Source organism: Struthio camelus, chromosome 12, assembly GCF_040807025.1.
Source record: "Struthio camelus isolate bStrCam1 chromosome 12, bStrCam1.hap1, whole genome shotgun sequence".
In the NCBI taxonomy this organism is placed as follows: domain Eukaryota; kingdom Metazoa; phylum Chordata; class Aves; order Struthioniformes; family Struthionidae; genus Struthio; species Struthio camelus.
In genome coordinates, this window is record NC_090953.1 from 15,597,444 (window position 1) to 15,618,964 (window position 21,521).

At 38.3% G+C, this 21,521-nt stretch overlaps 1 protein-coding gene across 1 annotated transcript in view; it reads right to left on the reverse strand.

Annotated features, from left to right (window-relative positions):
* The window catches only part of WDR72 (WD repeat domain 72), a 126,308-nt gene extending 113,239 nt beyond the window's left edge, over positions 1-13,069 (reverse strand). Inside the window, exons 1-3 of the mRNA XM_068958834.1 lie at positions 12,983-13,069; positions 3,674-3,835; positions 2,472-2,578 (exon numbers count right to left, since the gene is read on the reverse strand). Coding sequence (XP_068814935.1) covers positions 2,472-2,578; positions 3,674-3,826 — 260 coding nt within the window. The 5' untranslated portion in view covers positions 3,827-3,835; positions 12,983-13,069. The remainder of the gene's footprint in view (positions 1-2,471; positions 2,579-3,673; positions 3,836-12,982) is intronic.
* Positions 13,070-21,521: the final 8,452 nt, after the last annotated feature.

Below are 21,521 nucleotides of genomic sequence, written 5' to 3' on the forward strand. Positions count from 1 at the left end.
GCACTTTCCTGCCTTTAAAGTTAACACCTGAGAAAAACTCATTAGCCAGTCTTCCTCATTTAAATATTCAACATCCTATGGAACCAGAGTTTAGTAGAAACAATCACGTTAACTGTAAAATTAAGTTGCATGAGGTATGTTGTCATAGCTCAGTAATTAAATGTTAAAATCTAAAAAAGTTTAAACAGCAACTACTTTCACAGAGATCATTTTATGATTTCTCAGAGGCATTTCTGGAAGAGAACTTAAACACTGGAGAAAAAATGTTTTAATATGTCAGAAATGCTATTTAATGATTTACATTTTAATCTATATACTCACTTTCATATTTTATTATAATCTAAAAAGACTACTTTGTATTTTTCAGGTGAGCAGAAGCAATAAAATCTACACATCTGCAGCGTACAGTTATGTTTGTAGACCAAAAGTCTAAGTAGACTTTTGTGCTGTTTGTTTAAAGGTATTGAATTTCTTTTTGTTTATATCAGAGTATATTACAATCAACCCTACTGCTTCAGCTACATTTGTAATACACAAATGAGACAAGAATATAAACACTTTCTGCATGCTGCACTGGAATTATTGCATTCACTCTGGTACCAACAAGGAGAAAGTGGAACAATATGAATGTTGCATGTTGCTAAACCTGTCCTACAACACATGCTATATAAATGCACGGGACACATCAGTGGAAACTCTTTAATCATTATGGAATAATTTCAAAATTTCCATATAAAAAAGTACAAGAATGCTGTCAAATATTCATCCTTCTGGGATAAATCAGTTACACAAAGACTCAAGATTCTGGAGAAGGATGGGGGAGAAGTACCTTCTTCCACACAATTTCGCCAACCCCCAGTGCAAGGAGATGGAAGCCTGAAAGTGGCAGAGAAGTAAACGATACACAGGCCAGAAAACATAGCTCAACAAATCCTGCATTTCCTGAAGATGAGGCATCCTGTTTGTAATTACCTCAGCTTCATGTTGCAACCTTCCATTGATCAGTGATGGATCCTTTGCCCTCGTGTAATACTGAAAAGTCATCAGCTATTGGGTAAAAGTGAACATTTAAAGGGGCCAGAAGACTGCATTCCTACCTATATGCATCCTAAACCTAGCAGTCCGTTCAGTGGTAGAACCTTCAGAACGTGAACATCTCTGTATAGTATACTTACAGCAAAAACCTCATTCTTAATGCTTTTTGTCCTAGTATGTTGAAAATATGGTACCATTTCTCCCCATATGATGTGGAAACTGTATAGCACTAACAGAACTTCAGAATTAAGATGAAAAAATAGTTTCATCTTTTATTCTATCTAACTGTAAGAAGTCAATTCAAAAACTAATTCCATTGGCTGCTCACCTTCCTTTCTACACATATCAAAACTGTTTACTGTTACCTCCTATAAACTGTTCAGTGGGGCAGCCTAACCTCTGAAGATTAAGAGGCCTGAACCAGTTTGTTCAGTTATCCCCTTCTTGTATCCTCATGACAGAGAGCAAATGAGACAGATCCTAGCAGCTGGGACTGGTTGGAAAGCAGGATAAACAAGCTTCTCAGTGAGAAAGTAGAAGCCTTAAGGGGCTGGAAGGTGTAGCTTGAAGAAGGGCAATTGACAGCACTTCTTCATGGTAACAGGCTTTAACAGAGCTGCCTGTTAATTGGGAAAGATGAACACAAGATGAGTGAGAGGGAAATACCATCAAGAAGCAAACAAAAGGTGTTTAGGAAAAGCTCCAAGGAACTAAGAAGCTAGCCCTAACTGCTTTCAATGGTTGAAATCCTGAATAGACAGGCTTCAGACCACAGCCAAAAGGATTATCAAATATTCAGAGAAAAGTTCTCGAGGGCAAGCCTACCACAACCGCAAAATGAGTTTGACTCAACCAATGGGCCAAGTCACAACAAACGTATCAGAGAAAGGCTGCAAGATTGGGAGCTCCCAGAAGGACATACTCCAAAATGACAAGTCAGATATAAATAAAAACAGGCAACATGTGCACCTGCTATTTAAAAACAGTCTCATCTCTGCTTCCAGACCTGATCACTGAGCAAGCATAACCCGGATCAGGATTTGTTAGCCTCCTTTACTGATTCAGTTCTCCAGATTGAGTTCAGGAACGAAAAAAAAGCATGATAAAAATGCTTCTAAACCTGCTAATTCCCTCCTATAACCTGTCTGAACGCACCTCCGTTTGAATGGGGCCTAACTGACCCTCCGAACAATTCATTCTCTGACAACAACTACATGGATATTTGAATCTGCCAAACCCTTCCGTGGTCCAAGAGATGAACTCTGGGTTAGCTTATTGTATATAAGCAATACAGACATTTTCCTAAGTAACTGCCATCCTTTCCACATCTTGGAGGAAGTGGATTAAAAACCTGCTGCCAAATGTAGAATCTGACCTATGCTTGCCATATATTTCGTGATTCAAGAAATGAATAATTGAATACTCAGGTTACCTACCCATTTTCAGCAGCACTTACTACATATGGCTGTTTCTCAAAGTCTCTTGCCTTTGCCAAACAAGTTACAGAAGCAGTATGGCCAAACAGAATTTCCTTAGATGAAATCTAGGAGAACAATAAAATTGCTCAACTTAGAAATAGCATTTGCTGCATCAGTTATTGAGATCTAAAACCTAAGGATACTACTTGTAGATATGATTATGAGTAATCAGTCTGCTTTATATTCTTATGGTCCTCAGCCATACTTCTGGAATGTACTAGATGTGCCTACAGGGATTATGCAGTTTGCACACTGGCAGCAAAAAAGTGCAGTCTCTGTAACCAGTGTAGTCTTGACACTGCTCCTTCTGAAGGACATATGGGGCATCAAATGTTATAAAACGGACAATGTGCAGAATATCTTTCTCCCTCACCTACTGTGTACAACAAAAGTGACAGAGTGCAAAGCTCTTAAGCATGTGTTTAATGCTGTGTTTAAGTGATCCCTTTGATTCTTACGAGCTGCATATAAAGTGCATCTTTATGGGAAAACATAGACCAATAAAGGTGCAAGATGAAGTTCCAAGCTATACTGAGGTGCAAATGGCAGACATATCCAAGAACAGAATCAACGCTCTAAAAACACAAAATAGAAAGTTCAAATTGCTTTGACTCTGGTTCCAATTTTAGGAAAACCAAAATGAAATGGAGTCAAAGCAATACCAGTGATATGCCAGAAGACACAGATTAATTACACTAACAATTTGTTTTTCACTATTTCATCCCACTTCTTCCATCTTTCTATAAACATTCCCATCGTTAAACTGGTAGGGAGCTCTGGTTTGCCAAATGGGTATTTGTTCTGAAATGACAGGCCATGCTTAGCTCCCGTTTTTAAAAAAAGACATGGCTTTCAGGATAGGAACCGTGATAACTGTGTATCATCACCGTTGCTGCCATCACTCACACTACACTCAAATTATAATCCACAGTTCAATGACTGTATATGAAACATTTTCTGAAGTCCATAGATAACTAGTTGCTTATATATGCTCATCATTTTAACTTTTATCATTTTACTTCATGAGTTTCCTGTAACAAAAATCCCACATAGTATCTGTAATATTTCATACAAGTGCAACAATAGACAATCCTATTGTTAATAATAAAAGATGAAACTCCCATCTGCCTACTTGGCAGGCTAGTATAGTGGGCACAAACCTTTAATTCTGATGAAAGATCCCAGAGACATATTTGTCCTTCTTGACTTCCTGTAACAATTGTCTGCTGGTCATCTGTAATCATAATGGCAGTGATGCTATGAGAGGGAGCTCTTTTTCCCCACACTGCCACAGCCTGTATTGATACCTTCATAGTCAACACCTGAAAACAAACAAGTCAGGATGACTCAGCATGAAATATAAAAAGACATGATCTAATCAACACCTGAAAAGGCTGGTTACAAGATACTGCTACAAAGAAAAGTTGAGAACAGGTGTTGAAACATTTTCTAGTTGAGGCTAGCATCTAACACATTTATAGATACACTACCATTCCAGACTGAAATTTACAGTGACTCAGTAATGGGCCACTATAATTCTACCCTAGTGCCACTATTTTAAATCTATACACTATCCAACATTACCAGAGTTACTAGGCATCAGAACTATCACAATACTGAAATACCCACAAGAGCTACCTTATGTCCTGTCCAACATAACCTATCTCAGCTCTGCTGGGACCATTTAATTCCATCTTCTTGCTATTTTGGTTGGTGGGGGAGCATACTGCCCTTCCCCTTCTCCTCCCAGCCAGCAGCACTACTCATTCTCAGCAGCAAACTGCTGGAGCAGTGGGGGTGAGGGCTCAGTTAAAAAAAACATTGTGGTTCCTAGGAGGACAAAGAGAAAAAGAGATAGTCAGGCTGGAACACGAAGATGGGTAGTAAGGTCAGGGATGAAGAGAAGCAGGAAAAGAAATGAGGTCCAGGACACTAAAGCACTGCATCCTCAGCCACCTAGTGACAACTCCTAGAGATATCCCATAGAAAGGAAGGGGGCAGAGCTGCAGCTGGGAAACAGGAATAACGAACAGCCTTGTTCTACTGCTCATAGTAGTTTCATGAATTCCTTGTCCAAAGGTTTAGCAACACATTTTTGATCACCAATGGGAAAGATTGATTCAATGGAATTGTCCAAAATTACTACTGATCATTAACTAATTCAATATAGCATCTTATGAACTACTTTTCCAGGAAACTATTTCAAACAGTGTCAGTTCAAGCAATAGCACTTAAAAAGCACACTGAAATTCTCCTCATGGGGAAAAAGCTCTATTTCAGTTTTCTTTTAAAATTGGACTGTTTTTAAACCACCTCAGCTTGCTAGCTGGGTTCTGTATTTCTCTTGCTTCAGTCAAAAGCTTTGAGAAAACTGCTATCTCAAACACCTCACGAGTCTGTCATGCTGCTGTTCAAATTCCCATGTTCGTAAAAGTCTAGTGCAGTTCTAGAGTACTTCGACATCTTCAAAATGAAAAATCATCATATCTGAACACAAACAATTTTGTACTTGAATATTCAACTGCCTTAAAAAACCCTTAAATGTCTCCTGCTAAGTCTTTTCAGAAGACCTAGTTATAGACCCAACATTTATGCCTCCTTCTGATCTGCTTAGGAGAAATGGCTGATTGCCAAAGACAGACACAGATGACCTAATATCTTTACTTTAACACCACTGACTTTACATGAAAAATTCTTACACTAAGCTGCCAGTGTCTACCTTAGTCCAAATGCGAACAATTCCCATACATGTCAGCTCTGACTCATAACTCCCAAACTACTTTTTAACTTAAGTATGCACTCTATGCCTGTATCCTATGATGGTTCTTCTACCCTTCTTTTTCCAGAAGATCGGTACATATGTTCTGGGAGATGGTAAGTCGCCCTTCTGTTTATCTCCCTTCCCTTTCAGCTTTCTACAAAAAACACCACAAGATTGCTGCCTGCTTATAACTGTTGTCAGGAATAGGGAAAGGGGGTAAATTTGATTTGTCTGTCAAGTGACTCCTCTGAAACCTGAAACTGTCTTAAGCTTTCCTGAGGGTAATTTTGACCATCACCAGCTCCAGCATGGGGACAGTAAAGAGAGATGACTCAGATTTTAAGTTATGTCAAAATGTTTATATGCATCTCCAATAAAAAAGTCTGAACAACAGTAGGTGCTCTGATATAATGACTAAGCAAGAAGAAACAAGCAGTTTAAGCTCTTCAGGTGCATCATTATCTGGGGTCACTTAAATCACAAAAAATACATCTTAATTGCTCTTTTCAAAATATTGTATGCCACCTATTTTCAGTGAAAGGGCAATAGCAGCACTGGAAAGAGGCTTCAGAGGAGCCACTCTGCAGCCACTAAACAACATTTACCACTCTGAGGTATGCTCCTATTTGTCCTGGAGAAGGGGGAAGAGAGAGTCCCTGGCAGTTATTTAGAGACTTAAAATGAAGTAGGTGCCAGTAACAGGTGCTAGAACAGTGGAGCTGGGAGAATGAAAGCTCACAAGTGAAATACCACAAGGCAGCAGAATTCAAGTTTGCATTGCATTCAATACAAAGTCATGAATTACATTTTCCCATAAAAGAAATACAGAATCAAGATCAATATTTTTAGCAGAAGACCTACTGCTGAGCAAGTGATTAGTAACAACTACAAGAGAGAACCCAGAAGTACATCAAAACAAATTAAGAACTGCAAGGAAACCTCTGAAATTTGCTATATGTGGACATCAGTTTCGGACTTCCACGAGTGTCATGAATTAGTACACAGCTATTACAGATAAAGACATCAGCTATACAGGAGAGTGCATTTAGACTGAAATTTTGCAAGAACATTTTGTATTTGTCCCATTACATTATGGCTGAACTGTAAGAAAGAAACAGAAAACAAAGCATTGAACTTCAGTGTCAACAGAGTCTTCATAACTTTTTCCTATTGCTTCTCAGCTAACTTTTCTTTTGGATCAAGATTTTGATGGACAAGATAAAAAGTACTTTGCATAAAAGTTTCTCCTTTAAGCAGTTTCCTAGAAATACTGTATACTCACATGCACATATTCACATTTTGTCTAGCAGTATTTAGTTTTGTCAAAGCTATTTTGTGGTGCTGATGGCACCTAGAGCAAAATTCTTATATTTTATCAACAGATATTTATCAGACTATTCCTTCAAAAAGGTAAAATCTGGTTCCACAAAGTCAAATATTGCCCAAGGCATATCTGGGCTACATGTAGCTTATCAGCACATTAAACTCCTCCAGCTCTGCCCACTCAAGCATGTCTGATTCACAGTATCAGCTCATAATCCAACTTTAAATCAAGTTCCTCACTCCTGCTCCCTATTTCTCCCTTTCAATCTAATAAACTTCTTCCCTTGTCCTGCCATGGACCCTCATGATCACACTCCCAAGAAGTACTCCCTCACAGCTGTCCAAAAAACCCTGTTCTCAGTTAAAATTGTACCAGTACTTTCCACCTCTAACTTGTCACACCTCAACTATCCTGTTCCTAGTTCTATGAACTTTTCAAACTACAGCACAAACTTCTGCTAACTTGGAAAACTACCCTAATTTGCACAATTTGAAAGACTTCAGCCATACTATTTTAGCAGCTTTTGGATCACTTGTGCAGTACTGAAACACTATTTTTTGTTCCACAGAAGCTGCAAGGTATGTAAAAGGCCAAAAGCTTCAAGGGGCCAGAACCCAGGAGGTTTGTGATCTTGGATGCATTTCTAAGTAGACATTTAGACACTCATCACTCCTGGTTTTCTTGACAGGGGTTGGTCAGGGACACAAGCACAATGGGAAAGGCTAAATTACACCATGAAGAAACAGTTCCACTATAATCTCAGCATATGCTTTCCTCACAGAGGCCTAATTCCTACATAGTAAACATACCTTGGCTTTGCCTTCTCTCCTGACCTAAAAAAGCAGTTCGCTTCTCTGTAGAGCTCATCTCAGAGCTTCCAGTCTCTGCCACTAACTACTGTGTAACCACAGACACACATCTCACATCTGTCCTGCTTTTTCTCAGAATGACAATCCAAAGGCAGGTGGTTTGAAAACACAGGTTAGAGCTTAGGTTTAAGGAGTACATATGTTCAGTGATTTGAAGTGAAAAATCTGGGTCATTTTGCCCCCACCGAAGTCTATGGCTTACATTTCTCATTGGACTTCATGTTTACAGGTTGCTCAAAAGCATAAAGGAAACCGTAGGAAATCTCCTGAAAAAAGTTAACCATTAGTTAAAGTTAGAAGAATCACTTGTACATAAAGAAAATACATACCTCAGTCTTTAAATGCAGCCTTCAGATTCACCAGTTCTCACGTACATCAGGGTCCTTAACACTAGGAATTGAACTTCCCAGAAATGTAATCTCAGTCATGAAATAAAATACCACTGATTTTGACAGAAGCCTCCTTCCTGTAGCTACATATCAACCCAGGACAAAAGTTCCCAAATAGAAGTGTGTAACTTATTTAGGCAAAGTGGAGGGCAAGGGGAAAAATTCTTTGTATGCCAAAATACCACTCCACAGGCAACAGTCAATCTGTCAGAAAACCTTTTCTGGGTTTACATTTATATTTTATGCTTCCTATGAATTCTCTACTATCAATAAGATCAATTGTTTCAAAACCCTATCAAACGCATGTTAATCAGTGGGGCCACAAAAAAACCCATAGGAATGTGGTTGGCAGTGTGAAAGTATTAAGAAATGAGAAGCACCTAACCGCCTGTGTGGCGGTAAGAATTCAAATATTTGAGAAAGAGGTTTATGGGCCAAACTGATTAAAAATAATTATTCACATAACTTTATAACAGCAGCATAGGTTTCTCTCAATCTAGCAAAATTCTGTTTGCCCCCATTCTGCTTCTCAGTCTAACAAATTTGTTTAATGGCCAAGTAAAATAGTACAAGGGGTTTTCTTCTCCATTAGCTTCATCTTTGTAGTAAAGCATTAGGCAGTAAAAGAACCTGATAGGCTTTCTTGAAAATTTCTTAAAGTTTCTATGTTCCTAACCTTATCCTAATCTTATTTTCATATTTCTGTCTATTCTTTGCTTTTATTTGACATTCTCTTTTACTGCTCATGTGAGAAAATAAAAGCGCTACCAATACTTTTACTGTTAGTAAACTAAAACTTTTTTCCATAAAAGTGGTTTTGACTCACAGCCTACTGATCCAATATACATTACTCTCATAGCTTCCCCAAAATTTGCTTTATACTATAACTGTTACAATTTCCTTAAGGATAATATGTTATCTCTGGTAATCAACAGAATCAACAACGTATTATTTCCAGAACTAGGAAATTACATTCACCAGCTGTCCATAATAAAATAGAACAAGCCCCTCTAAGAGGCATAAATAATAAAATATATTGCTATATTGCATGTATAGCTAAAACTTCCTAAAGATTTAGAAGGGACACAGTGCTGTCTTTGTAAGCCTGCAGACATACTATATCAATGCTCATGATGCTGCTCACAGATTTACTACTTATATAAGTTGCTATTCAGAAGCCTGTTTTATCCTTGAATCTGAAAATACAGGTCAACAACATTTTGCAAGTTATGAAACAGCAGGGTGCATGTGCATTTAAGTAGGTGTGAGCAAAGGAATAAATTAGAAAATAGAAACAGTATTGAGAAAGAGGCTCATTGGAGAAATGGAAATAGCGTGGAGCTACAGAGGCTACAGGTGAGAAGATAGGGAACATAACATAGGAAAAGGAAAAAAGACATAGGGGGTGGGGTAAGTAAGGAGATGACTACCACAAGGAAGTGACAGACACTGAACACAACAAAAAGACAAAGGTAAGGAAAAAGCATTTGAAGTAATTAACAGTAAAAAGTAAAACTAAAATTTATCAAAAGATTTCTAAAGTTTTATTAAAAACAATTAAATTAACATCATAAAACAGAACTAATAACTGGCTCCTTTAAAACATGGAATAGCAAAAATGTTTCTATTTCAAATATTTTAGTTCAGATTTCTAATCAGATGGCAGGCAACTAGCAAGTTACTCTGGTCATCAGTATTTCTTCCCTACATGTCAGCTCCTCATGTTTTGATACATTCTACCAGAACTCTCAACGTTCTGCCTCTTCCTCTCTTCTGTTTCAACAGTTTCCTCTCCTCATCCTGAAGACCCTGCCTGCCACTATACTTCCAGCTTGAAATCTAATGGCACTTCCCTTGGGATCCGTTACTGCTACTCCTTAATGGGCCGGAGGACTCACTGTTGAGTGACACCCCGATCTCCCCTGGGGGGCAGGGGGGAAGGGGAACATACTGCTTTTGCAGTCCAAGGAAGCAAGAGACTGAGACCAGGAATCAATACAACCCATTTTAACTAGCAAGAACCACCTAGTAATACCTTGTTTGTATTTCTTGAACAACTGACACAAGAAACACTTATTTCATTCCACACAATAATTCACCACAATCAGAAGGAGCACAGTAAGGGCAACACCATCTCCCAGCTGCTGATTACATCAAAGGTTTGCAGCACAAATTCAATTTTATGATGTTAATCTCAGCCTGCCACTCAGAAATTTTCTCTGAGGGATATGATTTTTCTCTGGATTTCATTTTAAGAATGATTTTCTTCTTCTACAATCAATAAAGATATGTTTTCATCAAAAGACTCTATCTGGGCAGAATTCAATTGGCCATTTCAAAACCTTTTGGTGACACAATATTAATTAAAATAGTTTATGTTGCACCTAAACTGGAAAATGGGGCAGCAAAAACATCAAAAACTTGTACTTTACACACTATCATAAGGTATGGCATAACCTTCACCTCCTTGAAGTTACTGTGTAACCCCATAAATTATTTTAAGTCTGCTGGAAAAGTGTCATGAGATGTTATTTTGCTAATTGGAAAAATCAAAAAGCGTGCAAAGATATAAGTCTTCATTTTCTTGCACTTACATTAAAGGTTTCAACAACAAAAACCAAAATAGCTGTATAAATATTTGGCTGACAATAGCCAATGTACATGAGCTAAACAAACTTGTTTTTAAATCACATTTATCAAGGATTCTGTGTATACACAAAATTTATTTGAAAAGATACAAGTGTTCTTGGAGCCATAAAAAGTATATATATATTTTTTTAAATCAACCACATTTTTTGTTTTTACTGTCTGCAACATAGCGTTTGAATGTTCTAACACCTAAAAGAATAGTTGACACCAACGTGAAATGAAATACTGTTTAAACACTGCAGAGTCTTATATGCAGGTGAATTATTTCCCATTTTCAAAGCTTTAGGCATACAAAGAGTATCACTTAAGTGTTCTTTGATGGAGCTACTCGAAACATTCAAGTGGTGAAAGGCCTTGCTGAAGTTAAGCTTTAAGCAGGCCTTATAAAATTCACTCATCAATTCCTACAGGAAAGCATGTGACAAGAGGGGGCCACTTTGTACAGAATATAAGCTTTGATTTCTACAAAAAGATGTCTTACTGACTTAGGTTTTAAAACTAATTTTATATATATTATGCATACCATTACTGAAAGGTAACTTTCCCACACAAAAAAGCGCTGCTTTGCGGTGTCAGCAGAGATAGCTCCCTAGACCTAAACTGGTTTTGGATAGAGACCTTTATGTCCTTTAAAGAGTCAATGACCCCAACAGAATCTTACATGGGCAAAAAAGTCTGCTAGGATAGCTCTGATTTCAGGTTTATGGCCTACGTAACTTGGAAGGGGTAGAGAGTTGTAGAGTTTAAATCTACATCCAGACTTCCACAGATGTAAGCAAAAGTCACATGTGATCTACAATAGCATTTATAGATCTATATGAAACATTAGGGATTTTATAATAAACTAGCTATAATTAAGCCTACAGAATTCATTCGCGTATAGGTCTCCACATGCCAAACCTGAGAAACCTGCTAAAACAGTAATCTCAAATTGAGAGACAGTGAACACAAAGCTTTAAGTCACTCAGGCCATCTTCCTTATGTGACCTTGAAAAAAATCTGTTGATCAGAGAGATTATGTTTTTGGTTTAGCCACACTGTACTCAGAAATGTTGAAACAATAAACAACATTGGAACCAGATGCTAGGAATAAAGCTACTAAAACATTTCAGCAGCCTTTGTCCTTTAGGTAGTGATGCAATAATCATTAATTACTGGTGTAATCAATTGCATCACTCTGAAGATCCCTAGACTTTGTCAGCTGAACAATTCCTCATTTTTTCATTTTGTTCTTTGAATAGTCTCACTTACCTAGGCACTGCTCTTGGCAATAGTGCCTGCAGCTTAATGTAAACAACCTTGACTGATTTTATACATATATATATATATATATATATAAATAAATACATATGCAGTCAAATCTGCTTAAGGGCAACAAGACTTATAAAGCAGAATCAAAGTCCAAAACTGATTCAATGCATTGCAATGCATGGACTATAATCCTGTTTACAGTAAACTTCTAGCTTTAGCATTGGAAAAAAAAAAGAGAGAAAAAACTGCTCTTATTCTGCAATGCAATCCCACCCACTAACACAAACATTTTGAGCAGTAGTTCATTACAGCCGTTTTTGCAATGAGTGTTCCCAAAAGTGATATCTTAAAATTAAGCAAAATTTTAGGAAAGCCTTGTGTTCCTTGCAGTGACTAAAAGTGTAATCGTGACAGAAACATGAATCCAGCGGCACCAGAAGGCTTTAAATGATTCCTCCCGATTAATTTCGTAACTGAGCAAGTCTCAGTAATCCCTAACCAGAACCATTTTACAGGTAAAAAGGAAAAGTCGTTCAATTGCTCTAAAAGAGACTTATTTCTACTGTGTGGCTTTGCACCTATTCAATGTGACACCATTAAAATAACATCAAAGCATTACCCTGTTTCCGTCTGCTAATATTTTCCACCCTGATGCGTCCTCACACAGCCCTATTTTCAAGGAAGCCCGGTGACCAGGCGTACCTCAACACGAGGGAACATACCTGTCTCATTCCAAGGTCACGCACCTAATCCCAAGATTCAAGTGAGAAACCTGTTACCGGCTATCAAAGTTTAAAAGTTAAGTTATATAGTTGACCCTAAACGTACAACGGACCCAGATCAGTTATAAAGCCAAGGTTACTCTGGAAAAACTCCCAGAAACTCGGAGGAAATCTGGCCCGAGTAAGGAGCATCGGACGTCGCACCAATCAGCAAAGCCGCCTCCCAAGCGAAAGCGCGGCCAGCGCTACGGCTCTCGCGGCCGCAGGCCCCTTCTCCCGGCCCCCCGCGGCGGCCCCGGCCCCCCGCCCGAGGCGCTCCCCGGAGACGTGAGCCCCCTCCCCGCCGCGCCAGGCGGGCCCGCACTCCGCGGGGCATCGGCGAAGCGGGGAGCCCCGGCGCGACGGCGGGGCCGCCGCTGCGCCCAGCCTGTCCCAGTCCCCCCCTCCCCCCCCCGCGGCACAAGCCAAGCCCAGGGACTCGGGGGGAGGTAGCGAACCCCTTACCTCCAGCGGCTCCCCGGGCACCGCGAGCGGCGGCAGCAGGAGCGACGACAGGTTTTATCCCGCTCCGGAGCGGCTGCGCCCAGCCTCGCGCCCGCCCTTGCGCCCGCCCTGACCGCCAGCCGGCGGCGGCCGGCGGGAACTCGCTCTCCCCGCCGCGGGCCGCCGTCCTGTCAGCGCCCCGCCGGCCGGGCAGCCGGGGCGGGGGTGAAGGGGATTATGTAGCAGCCTTCCAGCCCACCGACACGGGGCCAAATAACGGGGGGAAGGAGGGACCGGGGGAAAAGACTACGCGGTTCTACCGCGCTGCGAGCAGCCTGCGGGCCCCGCGCCCCCCGCTACGCCCTGCCGTGCCGTGCCGCGCCGCACCTCCCCTCATGGCGCGCACGCGCCTCCACGGCGACCGCGCCCAGGGCGGGCTTCGCAGGTGAGGGCGCCATCTTACCCCCCGCGGCTCACCTGCCCGTGGCGAGGCGCAGAAGGTTCAGCAGGTCTCCGCCCTCGTTTAAATACAGTACTGAGAGTATTTCTGCTTGGCGGAGCAGGGTGAAGGCTTGAGGAGTGGGAGGGCTAACTTCTGTGGAGAGGTAACTCAGGTGCTGGTTCCCCTTTGTGAGTCTCCAGTCAGGTGCTTCTAAGTTAGCTCTTTTTTTTTTTTTTTTTTTCCTCTCTCCTCTGTGGGTCTTAGAATCAGCAACGGCTGTAGGTGTCAGTACTTCAGGGTATTAAACTGGCCGTTTCATGGTGTGGATGGCTTTAATCATCAATGTGTAAGTTTCTTGATTTTAGGTGTTTTTGTTTCATAATGTGGACTTAGATAAAGTGCAATGAGTGATGAAGTATGAAAAAAAAAAAACACCCTTGACTTTCCTCTACTTATTGCTCTCTATCATCCTTGTTCAAAGGTCAGTCCCTGAGAAGATGAGGTATCTGTAACAGACTCTTATGAGGAGCAGGTCTGTACTGACTTTGTAGTATACATGTGAGTTCATTTTTACTGCTGAAATACTTTATCAGAGTCATATATAGAGCTGCTAGTAAAAGTACATAACTTATTCTTGTAAGAAAGTTCCTCTCTCAAAACACTTCTTCCTAAATTTGCTTGCTCATTTTTTTTTCCCAAGGTACTGAAACATAAAGCAAGCTTGGAGGATGTGAAAGGGTTTGCGTATATCTTCTGTGCCCACAGTTCTCCCATTTTGATACAATAACCAGTATGGTGGCTTAAGCATGTAGTGTTTTTGCATTATTGAGTTATTTCACATTTATGCTAAGAATATAGTCCTTAGGAAACTACTCTGAGAGAGAAGGTAGTATTCTGAAAGTGCTTGATGTAGTTATAATCTGAATCCACAGACTATGTTTTGGAAGTAAACCATCTAATGAAAAAAAGCTCATAAAGAACTGAAATTTTGAGTTATGTTTCTCCCTACCTTTTATTTTTGTTTTACTGGTTCTGTAGTTCAGCTTTCAGCAGATTGTTAATTGCAATAAAATAACCTTTTCAGACAAGACTTATTATGCTTGTTCTGTTTATGAATGGTTTTATGTAGGCAAGTGATAAATCCTGAAAACAGAACTGTGATGGAAATGATGATATTTGACTAGATGTTTCACTACAAGTGAAGAACCTAATAATTAGTTTCTCAGGAGGAACCGTTTTGGAGGTATTTTTTCTGGCAATTTTGGTTGCCATATTGAAAGCAAAATGAGATGATACAAGTCAACTTTAAAAAAAAAAATTCTCAGAAAATATCAACACACCCTCTGAAGCTGATGGTTATAAAACCTATAGTTTTTATAAGCAAAAGATGCATATCAAGAAATAATTGTATGAGACCAAGTAACCTAATGGATAAGCCAAATAATGTTTGTGCTTTTTGGCTCTTCTTGGGAACTGTGAATTCTGCCTGTGAACCTAAATAAATGAGTTTGACAGCCTCTCCTTAATCACTGGTAGATGGAGGTTTCTGTAAGAAAAACTGTCACATATGTTTTTGCACAATTTGACACAAAAGGGAGGTGGTGAAATAAATATTTGAAAAATGTTTTTTGTATATATTTTAAAAAACCCTATAATTTAAATATATTTATCTTTACACAGTAATAAGTATTGGTTATGCTACATATGTGTATCGCATACACTATTTATGTTTCCAGATATTTAAAAACTATTCTAAAAAACCAAGTTTGTTACATTCTCAGTCTCTATAATATGAAGCATTGTGTTTAAAAATACATAGTTCCTCAACCATTCTAAATGATAGACGTTTTAGTATCATATGGATGTGGTAGCATCTCAAATGTTACAAAATTTTTTTTTGGCAGTTCTTATCCTACATTAAAAAAAAAAACCCCACCTCCTAGGCCCACCATAAGATTTATGTTCTGTTTTTATTTTAGTCCATTCATTTTGGAGAGAGAAAATGAACCAGTACAGAGCTAAAATAGGCAACTCACTAAAATGGCATTTGCACAGTACTGGCTTAACACAGCCTGCCTTCTGCACTAGTTTAGCTGGAGTGATGTTGGACCAATTTCCCAAAATTGGGGCAATTTTGTATGTAATTTTAACCCTAATTAATGACAATGTAGCTTGTACCAAGTTGATATAAACCAGGGGTATACTCATATAAAATGTTCACATACAAATGTGCATTATTATAGCTAAATTGATTTTACCATTATTTCTTAAGCTAAACTGATGCAATTTTGACAGAAATGCTGGAGACAGGTTTCAAATTGCAGTGTAGGCAATTTTGAGCAGAGAGACTAGAGATTTCCAGGGAATTCACTGAAAATTGTATGCACAAACCCCTATTCTTTTAAAAATAATGACTTAGATTTATAAAATCATGCAGTTCATTTTAAGATACCACAAGATTTTTGAAATAACACATCTTGAGGTTTAGGATCTCTTCACTGTCTGCATTTTCCAATTTTAAATGCTATGTTTTCAACCATATCTTCAACTTTATGAAACTTAGATACTCACCTGTTTTAAGAAATTAGGGGGTGAGATTTTGGTATATGCTTCAGGAACAGAATCTAGAATTTTAAGAGTAATACCAAAAACACTGGACCTGTTAGCTCTGTGACTGAATCAGTTCTTGGAATCATTGCAATAATTTTTACATAATGTTTCTCAAAGTGTTGATCTGATAATCAGGTGTACCAAACTCCAGTCATTCTCTCTTTATCTGTGAAATACCCCCTTTGTGCCCCTTTCACACTCTTTTCTGCTTTAGCCCTCTGGCTGTTTTCTTGAGCAGAAAGAATCATTGGATGCTGCTGCTAAGCAGCAGTCAAGTCCCTTATGGGCCATTGCAGTAGTACAAAAAGTAATTAGACAAGGTCAAAGATCAAACCCTTTACTTATCCTTACATATTCTTATGATGTGCAGTGATGTTATATAAAAAATTATTTCTTGTATGAGTACAGATACATATATATATATATATAACTGAAAATGTTGGAACAAAGACAGCACCCGTACAGGAAGGTAAGATTACAAAGATTTAGTATCTGGATGTATTTTTCTGGTGTATATATTTTTTCCATTGTGTGGCACTGGTTTTTGGCAATGGCCTGCATCATGAAGAAAAAGAACAGATTTGCCAGCTTCCAAGATCAATTTCTAATCTTCCAAGATATCAGCTTGATTTCCATCTGAAAACAAGTTTTAAAACTCACTTTGCATCAAAATACTGTTTATGAATAATTTGTGATGTTTACAGAATATTATTGAATAGAAATGCATACTGCATCCTAGTAAATGTATCAGAAGTGAGAATGTTATACCTGACACCTGGTAGAGAAAGGGAGAATGTGCAGAAAAAAAAAGAAACATTAATCAAAACTGATCACACCCTTGAGCTCAACATGGATCACCTCTCCACTAGGGAAGAGGAGATCCCCTACCTTGGACTACCGGACCCCTGCAAGGGAGACAAGGGCAGTTTACAGATGCGACAGTACATAAATGAGAAGAGTGTAGACAGTGAATGATGTAGGCAGGGGAAGGCTCTCTTCTGAAGGATTTAAATTGTGGTGGTTTTGTTGTGTTTTTTTTCCTCTTCCCAGAAAATGAACTTTTTACCTCAAAGCTACAGCCATCAGCTCCTAGTTCTATTCTTTGGGCTTTATTTTCACATGCTGTTATTGAGTGCAAGGTTGTGTTATAATTCCAGTTCTGTTTATAATTTTCTGTCTGGCATGCAAAACATTTCATCTCATTTTATCTAAGTAGTTGTAACAGGCAGGGTAGATGCGGTTTTTAAGGTATTGTTGAGATTCTTGTATTGAAGATTTATTTTGGCTCAATGATGTGAGCGCTAGACTTGGACACCCTGAGTTCCATTGCAGGCTTGAACACTGGTCTACTCAGAGACATTGTGCAGCTGACTTCCCCTGTCAGTGACTCACTTTCTTCATCTGTAATTTGATAAAAATGAGATTTAATTCCATTGTGAAAAGCCCCAAGATCTATTAATGAAAAGCACTTTGAAAGAACTTTTACAAATGTAAAAAATTGGGCCTACTTTTTATGATCCAGAGTTTTGTTCCTGTATATTCCTATGTTTTAATGAGAAATAATCTCAGTTGACTAATGTATTAACCTTTCAGACCATATAATAATTTCGGTTGCCATCATAATTATTGTAATCAAATAATTACTTTCTCCACCTTCTCTTCAGCTCCCTTTAAGGACCTCCCCTCTACCTGAACAGGCACAAAAGTAACTTGAATAAAGTAAAAATATTTATCTGATCTCAACTAGCAATCAAGGGATGTTCTTAGGATGAATAAGAGCAATTAGTGGTTAACAACATTGTTGACAGATGTCACATGCTGAAATATGAAACATTAGATTACATTAGAAAGAGTTGTCAAGGACTGAGAATTTATTGTCTTATGTATAATGTGATGAAATATTGATGGAAAATGTCACATTTCATGTCAATGGGGCTACTGTTTTGCAAAGATAAAGTGTGGGTATGTTCAATTCTGGATACTTAAGGATGATGTTGATCAAATCACTGCTTTTATGAGAATAAATGTAATTTCACAAATTGCTGCAGTATGTATGGGTGAGGAAAGTCCCTACTCAGTTATGTTCTGGAAGGAAAGCAAGGACGTGCTTGCAAATACAGCATTCCATCTTTTTTCCATCTCTTTCTTGCTGGATTTACAAACTGTAGTTTATTGTGTTTTTTATAAGAATAACAATAATGCTGTAGCCTCCAAGTTCAACAATAGGGACACAATATTAATTGTAAAACACAAATGTGTCTCTGCTTGTTTACTGTAATTGGTCAAAAGTAAATGTAATTCTGCCTCTAAGACACTGGAGGGAGCAACGGGAGAACATGAAGGAAATATTTTTTTGCCTTCAATCCTATTAACTGTTCACCTGATTTTGCTTAGACTATGGAAAGTGGAGTTATTGAATTGCAGTTTAACTACATTTCAGGCTTGTGGAAATACCCTTCTTGCCTTGTCCTTCTCATAAGCATTTTTAAAGGCTTTTTATCATGTCATTATTACTCAGTTCACACTTGCAAAATTGTATACACAAAGTGGTGGTGGTGGTGGGTTTTTTGTTTTGAGGGGAAAAAATGTGAAATACCATGTTATCTTTTTAAAGGTAAGATATTAGGGAATTTTTTGACAATTTTTCCCCATCTTAAAATTCCACACAGTAAGCATTGTGACAACATCTTTCTCAGTAGTCTTGCTCCTGTAAAACCATATGATACAGACAGTTATGATGGCTTTATTTTCTTCTAGGAGTTCCTCACTTTTTACTTTTGTGGGACATGAGGTGTCAGGAGAAGGATATTACTTACTCCGTAAGCAGGACAGGAAATACTGGGATTTCTGTTAGAAATGCATTTTGTGGCTTTTGCCTATAAAATAATTTTTAAAAAGGATTGAAAATACTGAACTATTATAGCTATTTTTAGAAATACTACACATAAAAGGAATATTAAAAATCTAACTACGACTCGTGGGTGTGTTAAATACTGGAAATAAACAAGTCACCTACTTCTTGATTTCCATGGATTCCACTGCTCTTCTAAATACAAGTATTTTTAAGTGAGCTGAAGAGAGGATTAATTAAAACAATAAATAAAAAACAGGTGCAGAGCCCATGCAGATTAAATGCAATCATTGCACATCCCAAACATGGAAAATATTTTAAAGCATTAAAAGAAGGAACATAAAATTTGCAGCATATGTAACTAATTGCATACTCTTAAGATTACCAGGGCTCACTAGGTGAGAAAATATTCTGTTAAATCACAGATCAGACTAGTTAGTCTTATCTCTTTGCTTTAGAAACATCTTTTTCATGTAAGAGTGGAGATGAAAGATAGAATTACTGAGCTTTACCCATTTTCTTCCTGGGGGCTTTATTCGGTTACCTTTTTGCATATGAATGAATTCAGCTGACACTAAGAAAGCTAGCTAGATCCAAGCACTCCACTGAAATAGACAAATTCAGAGGTATGATTGCATGCATACAAATATACACAAAACAATGGAAAATGTCATCCCTTTGCAAATTATGTTTAGAAGGAGATATAGAGACCAAGCTGATAAACCTGATGTATAAGGTGAATAAAATTGAACGTTCTGGAAGAGTATCTGAATTGAGCCTCCTACCTTAGTAGGACTATCCATGAAGTGAAAAGTGCCTGTAAAAATTAGTAGAGGAAAATATGACCATCCACGAGAAGAAATGCACAGTATCCTAACTGCAAGCTGCTTAAGCTTTACTACTTATTTCTTAGTCCTTCTGCTTTTCATACTTAACAGATTTGCTTGAATGGAGTGTTCCATTGCTATAAGGAAATGAGAACCGCTACCCCCCTTCCCCCCTCCCCCCCCCCCAAAAAAAAACCCCACCAGCTACAAAAAAGAAACAAACACTGAGACAGGGAAGAGAATAGAGGAGAACAGAAATGAGATGTGAAGGCCGGTGAAGGAGAGCTGCTGCAGCAGTTAATCAGATAGAATACTTTGCTCATTTTTACTCAGCATTTCCTCTAAGGCTAATAAACATGCTTGGCCAGCTAAAGTGACTCTGAAACAGCCAAATTTAGAAAGCACTTAGATTTCAACATTTTTTTTTTTCCTCAGTAAAGATTTCATCTGATTTCTGAAGATACCTAATTGGAAGAAAAGACTAATTTCATGAGATACCCAACTTCTTGCATCCTCTCAGAGAGGAGTGAAATGTCTAGAGAAAGAGTGAATTCACAGTGAGCGAGTTCATTATACTGGATGGTTTTACTTTGTTTTTGTGCTGATTTTATGTCAGATACAATGTTAGTGCCTTCTTGGTTATAATGGAGTTCAGAAGGATTTGAGACATCCCCCAGACGGTAGCCAACGTTCTGCTGCTCTCCAGCTGATGGATTTTGACCCATATGAGAAGTTTCTTAGGAAACGCGTCCTGAGGGATGGAACAATTTAAAAGACATATTCCAAAAAAGACTCCTATGCAGCACTAATACTGAGAGGAGGTCACTTGTGCTAGTTCTCTTGAAAACTTCAGGCTGAATCAAAAACAAAATTAAATAGACTGGGAGGACTTTTCATTCACGGTGACTTGATGTGCCTGATTCACACAGGCGAGCTTCTTGTAAGTTTATCAACATGTGAAAAGCAATGTAATCTCACTTATTTTTATTGTTAAATTAATATATTTAGCAAGGAGAAGAACAACATGAAAGGAAATTTTTAGCATGTATTTTATTTCCTCATAAGTAGAATGGTTTTTCCATTAAGAAGCAACATAAAATAATCCTTTGAAGTTTTATGTAATGTTACTATAACATCTTTTTGCTAAGTAGGAAAAAATATAGATACTTCCATGCTTCCTGGGTTGACGTAACCATTTCTTAGGGAAAGAAATAGAATTTCTATAACTTTGGTTGTTTGTTTCTATTCCTGTAATAATTTTATCCACGTTACTCTTGAATATGTGGTAAAATATATACAGACAGCTGGAACGTATTGTAACGCAGATGAATGAAATCTTGTAAAAGTAAGGTATATTTTCCATGGTCATTTTTTAACGTGTGGGGGAAAGTACTAGTTATGTTTAAATGTACATCTGAAGAAAAAAGGAAAAGTGACTCTGGTCAGCTCACATTTTTCATATATAGTATGAAATAGCATTCTTTCTCATAACTAATTTTTATTTGTAAAGTAGACTACATATACTGTCCTGTGACTTGTAAAAGTAAATAAGATCTGAAAATACTGGAGTTCGTTCAGGGAGGAAAAGTCATTGGTGTCCTTCAGAAGCAAGTTAGACTCTAGCCACTAGGTGTCTCTAGATGTAAAATAAAAGTACTCAAGAAGACTGCTAAGTCTGTGTGCTTGGAATGTAAGCAACACGTATACAAGAAACTGGAAGATGGCCTTTTGCAGGGAATAGACCTGCCCCTTTAGCATTCAGTGACTGAGTACAGTGTTTGATTGGGCCTCTAGTGAGCTAAGCTTCTTTAGAAACCTTTCTAGTCCTTC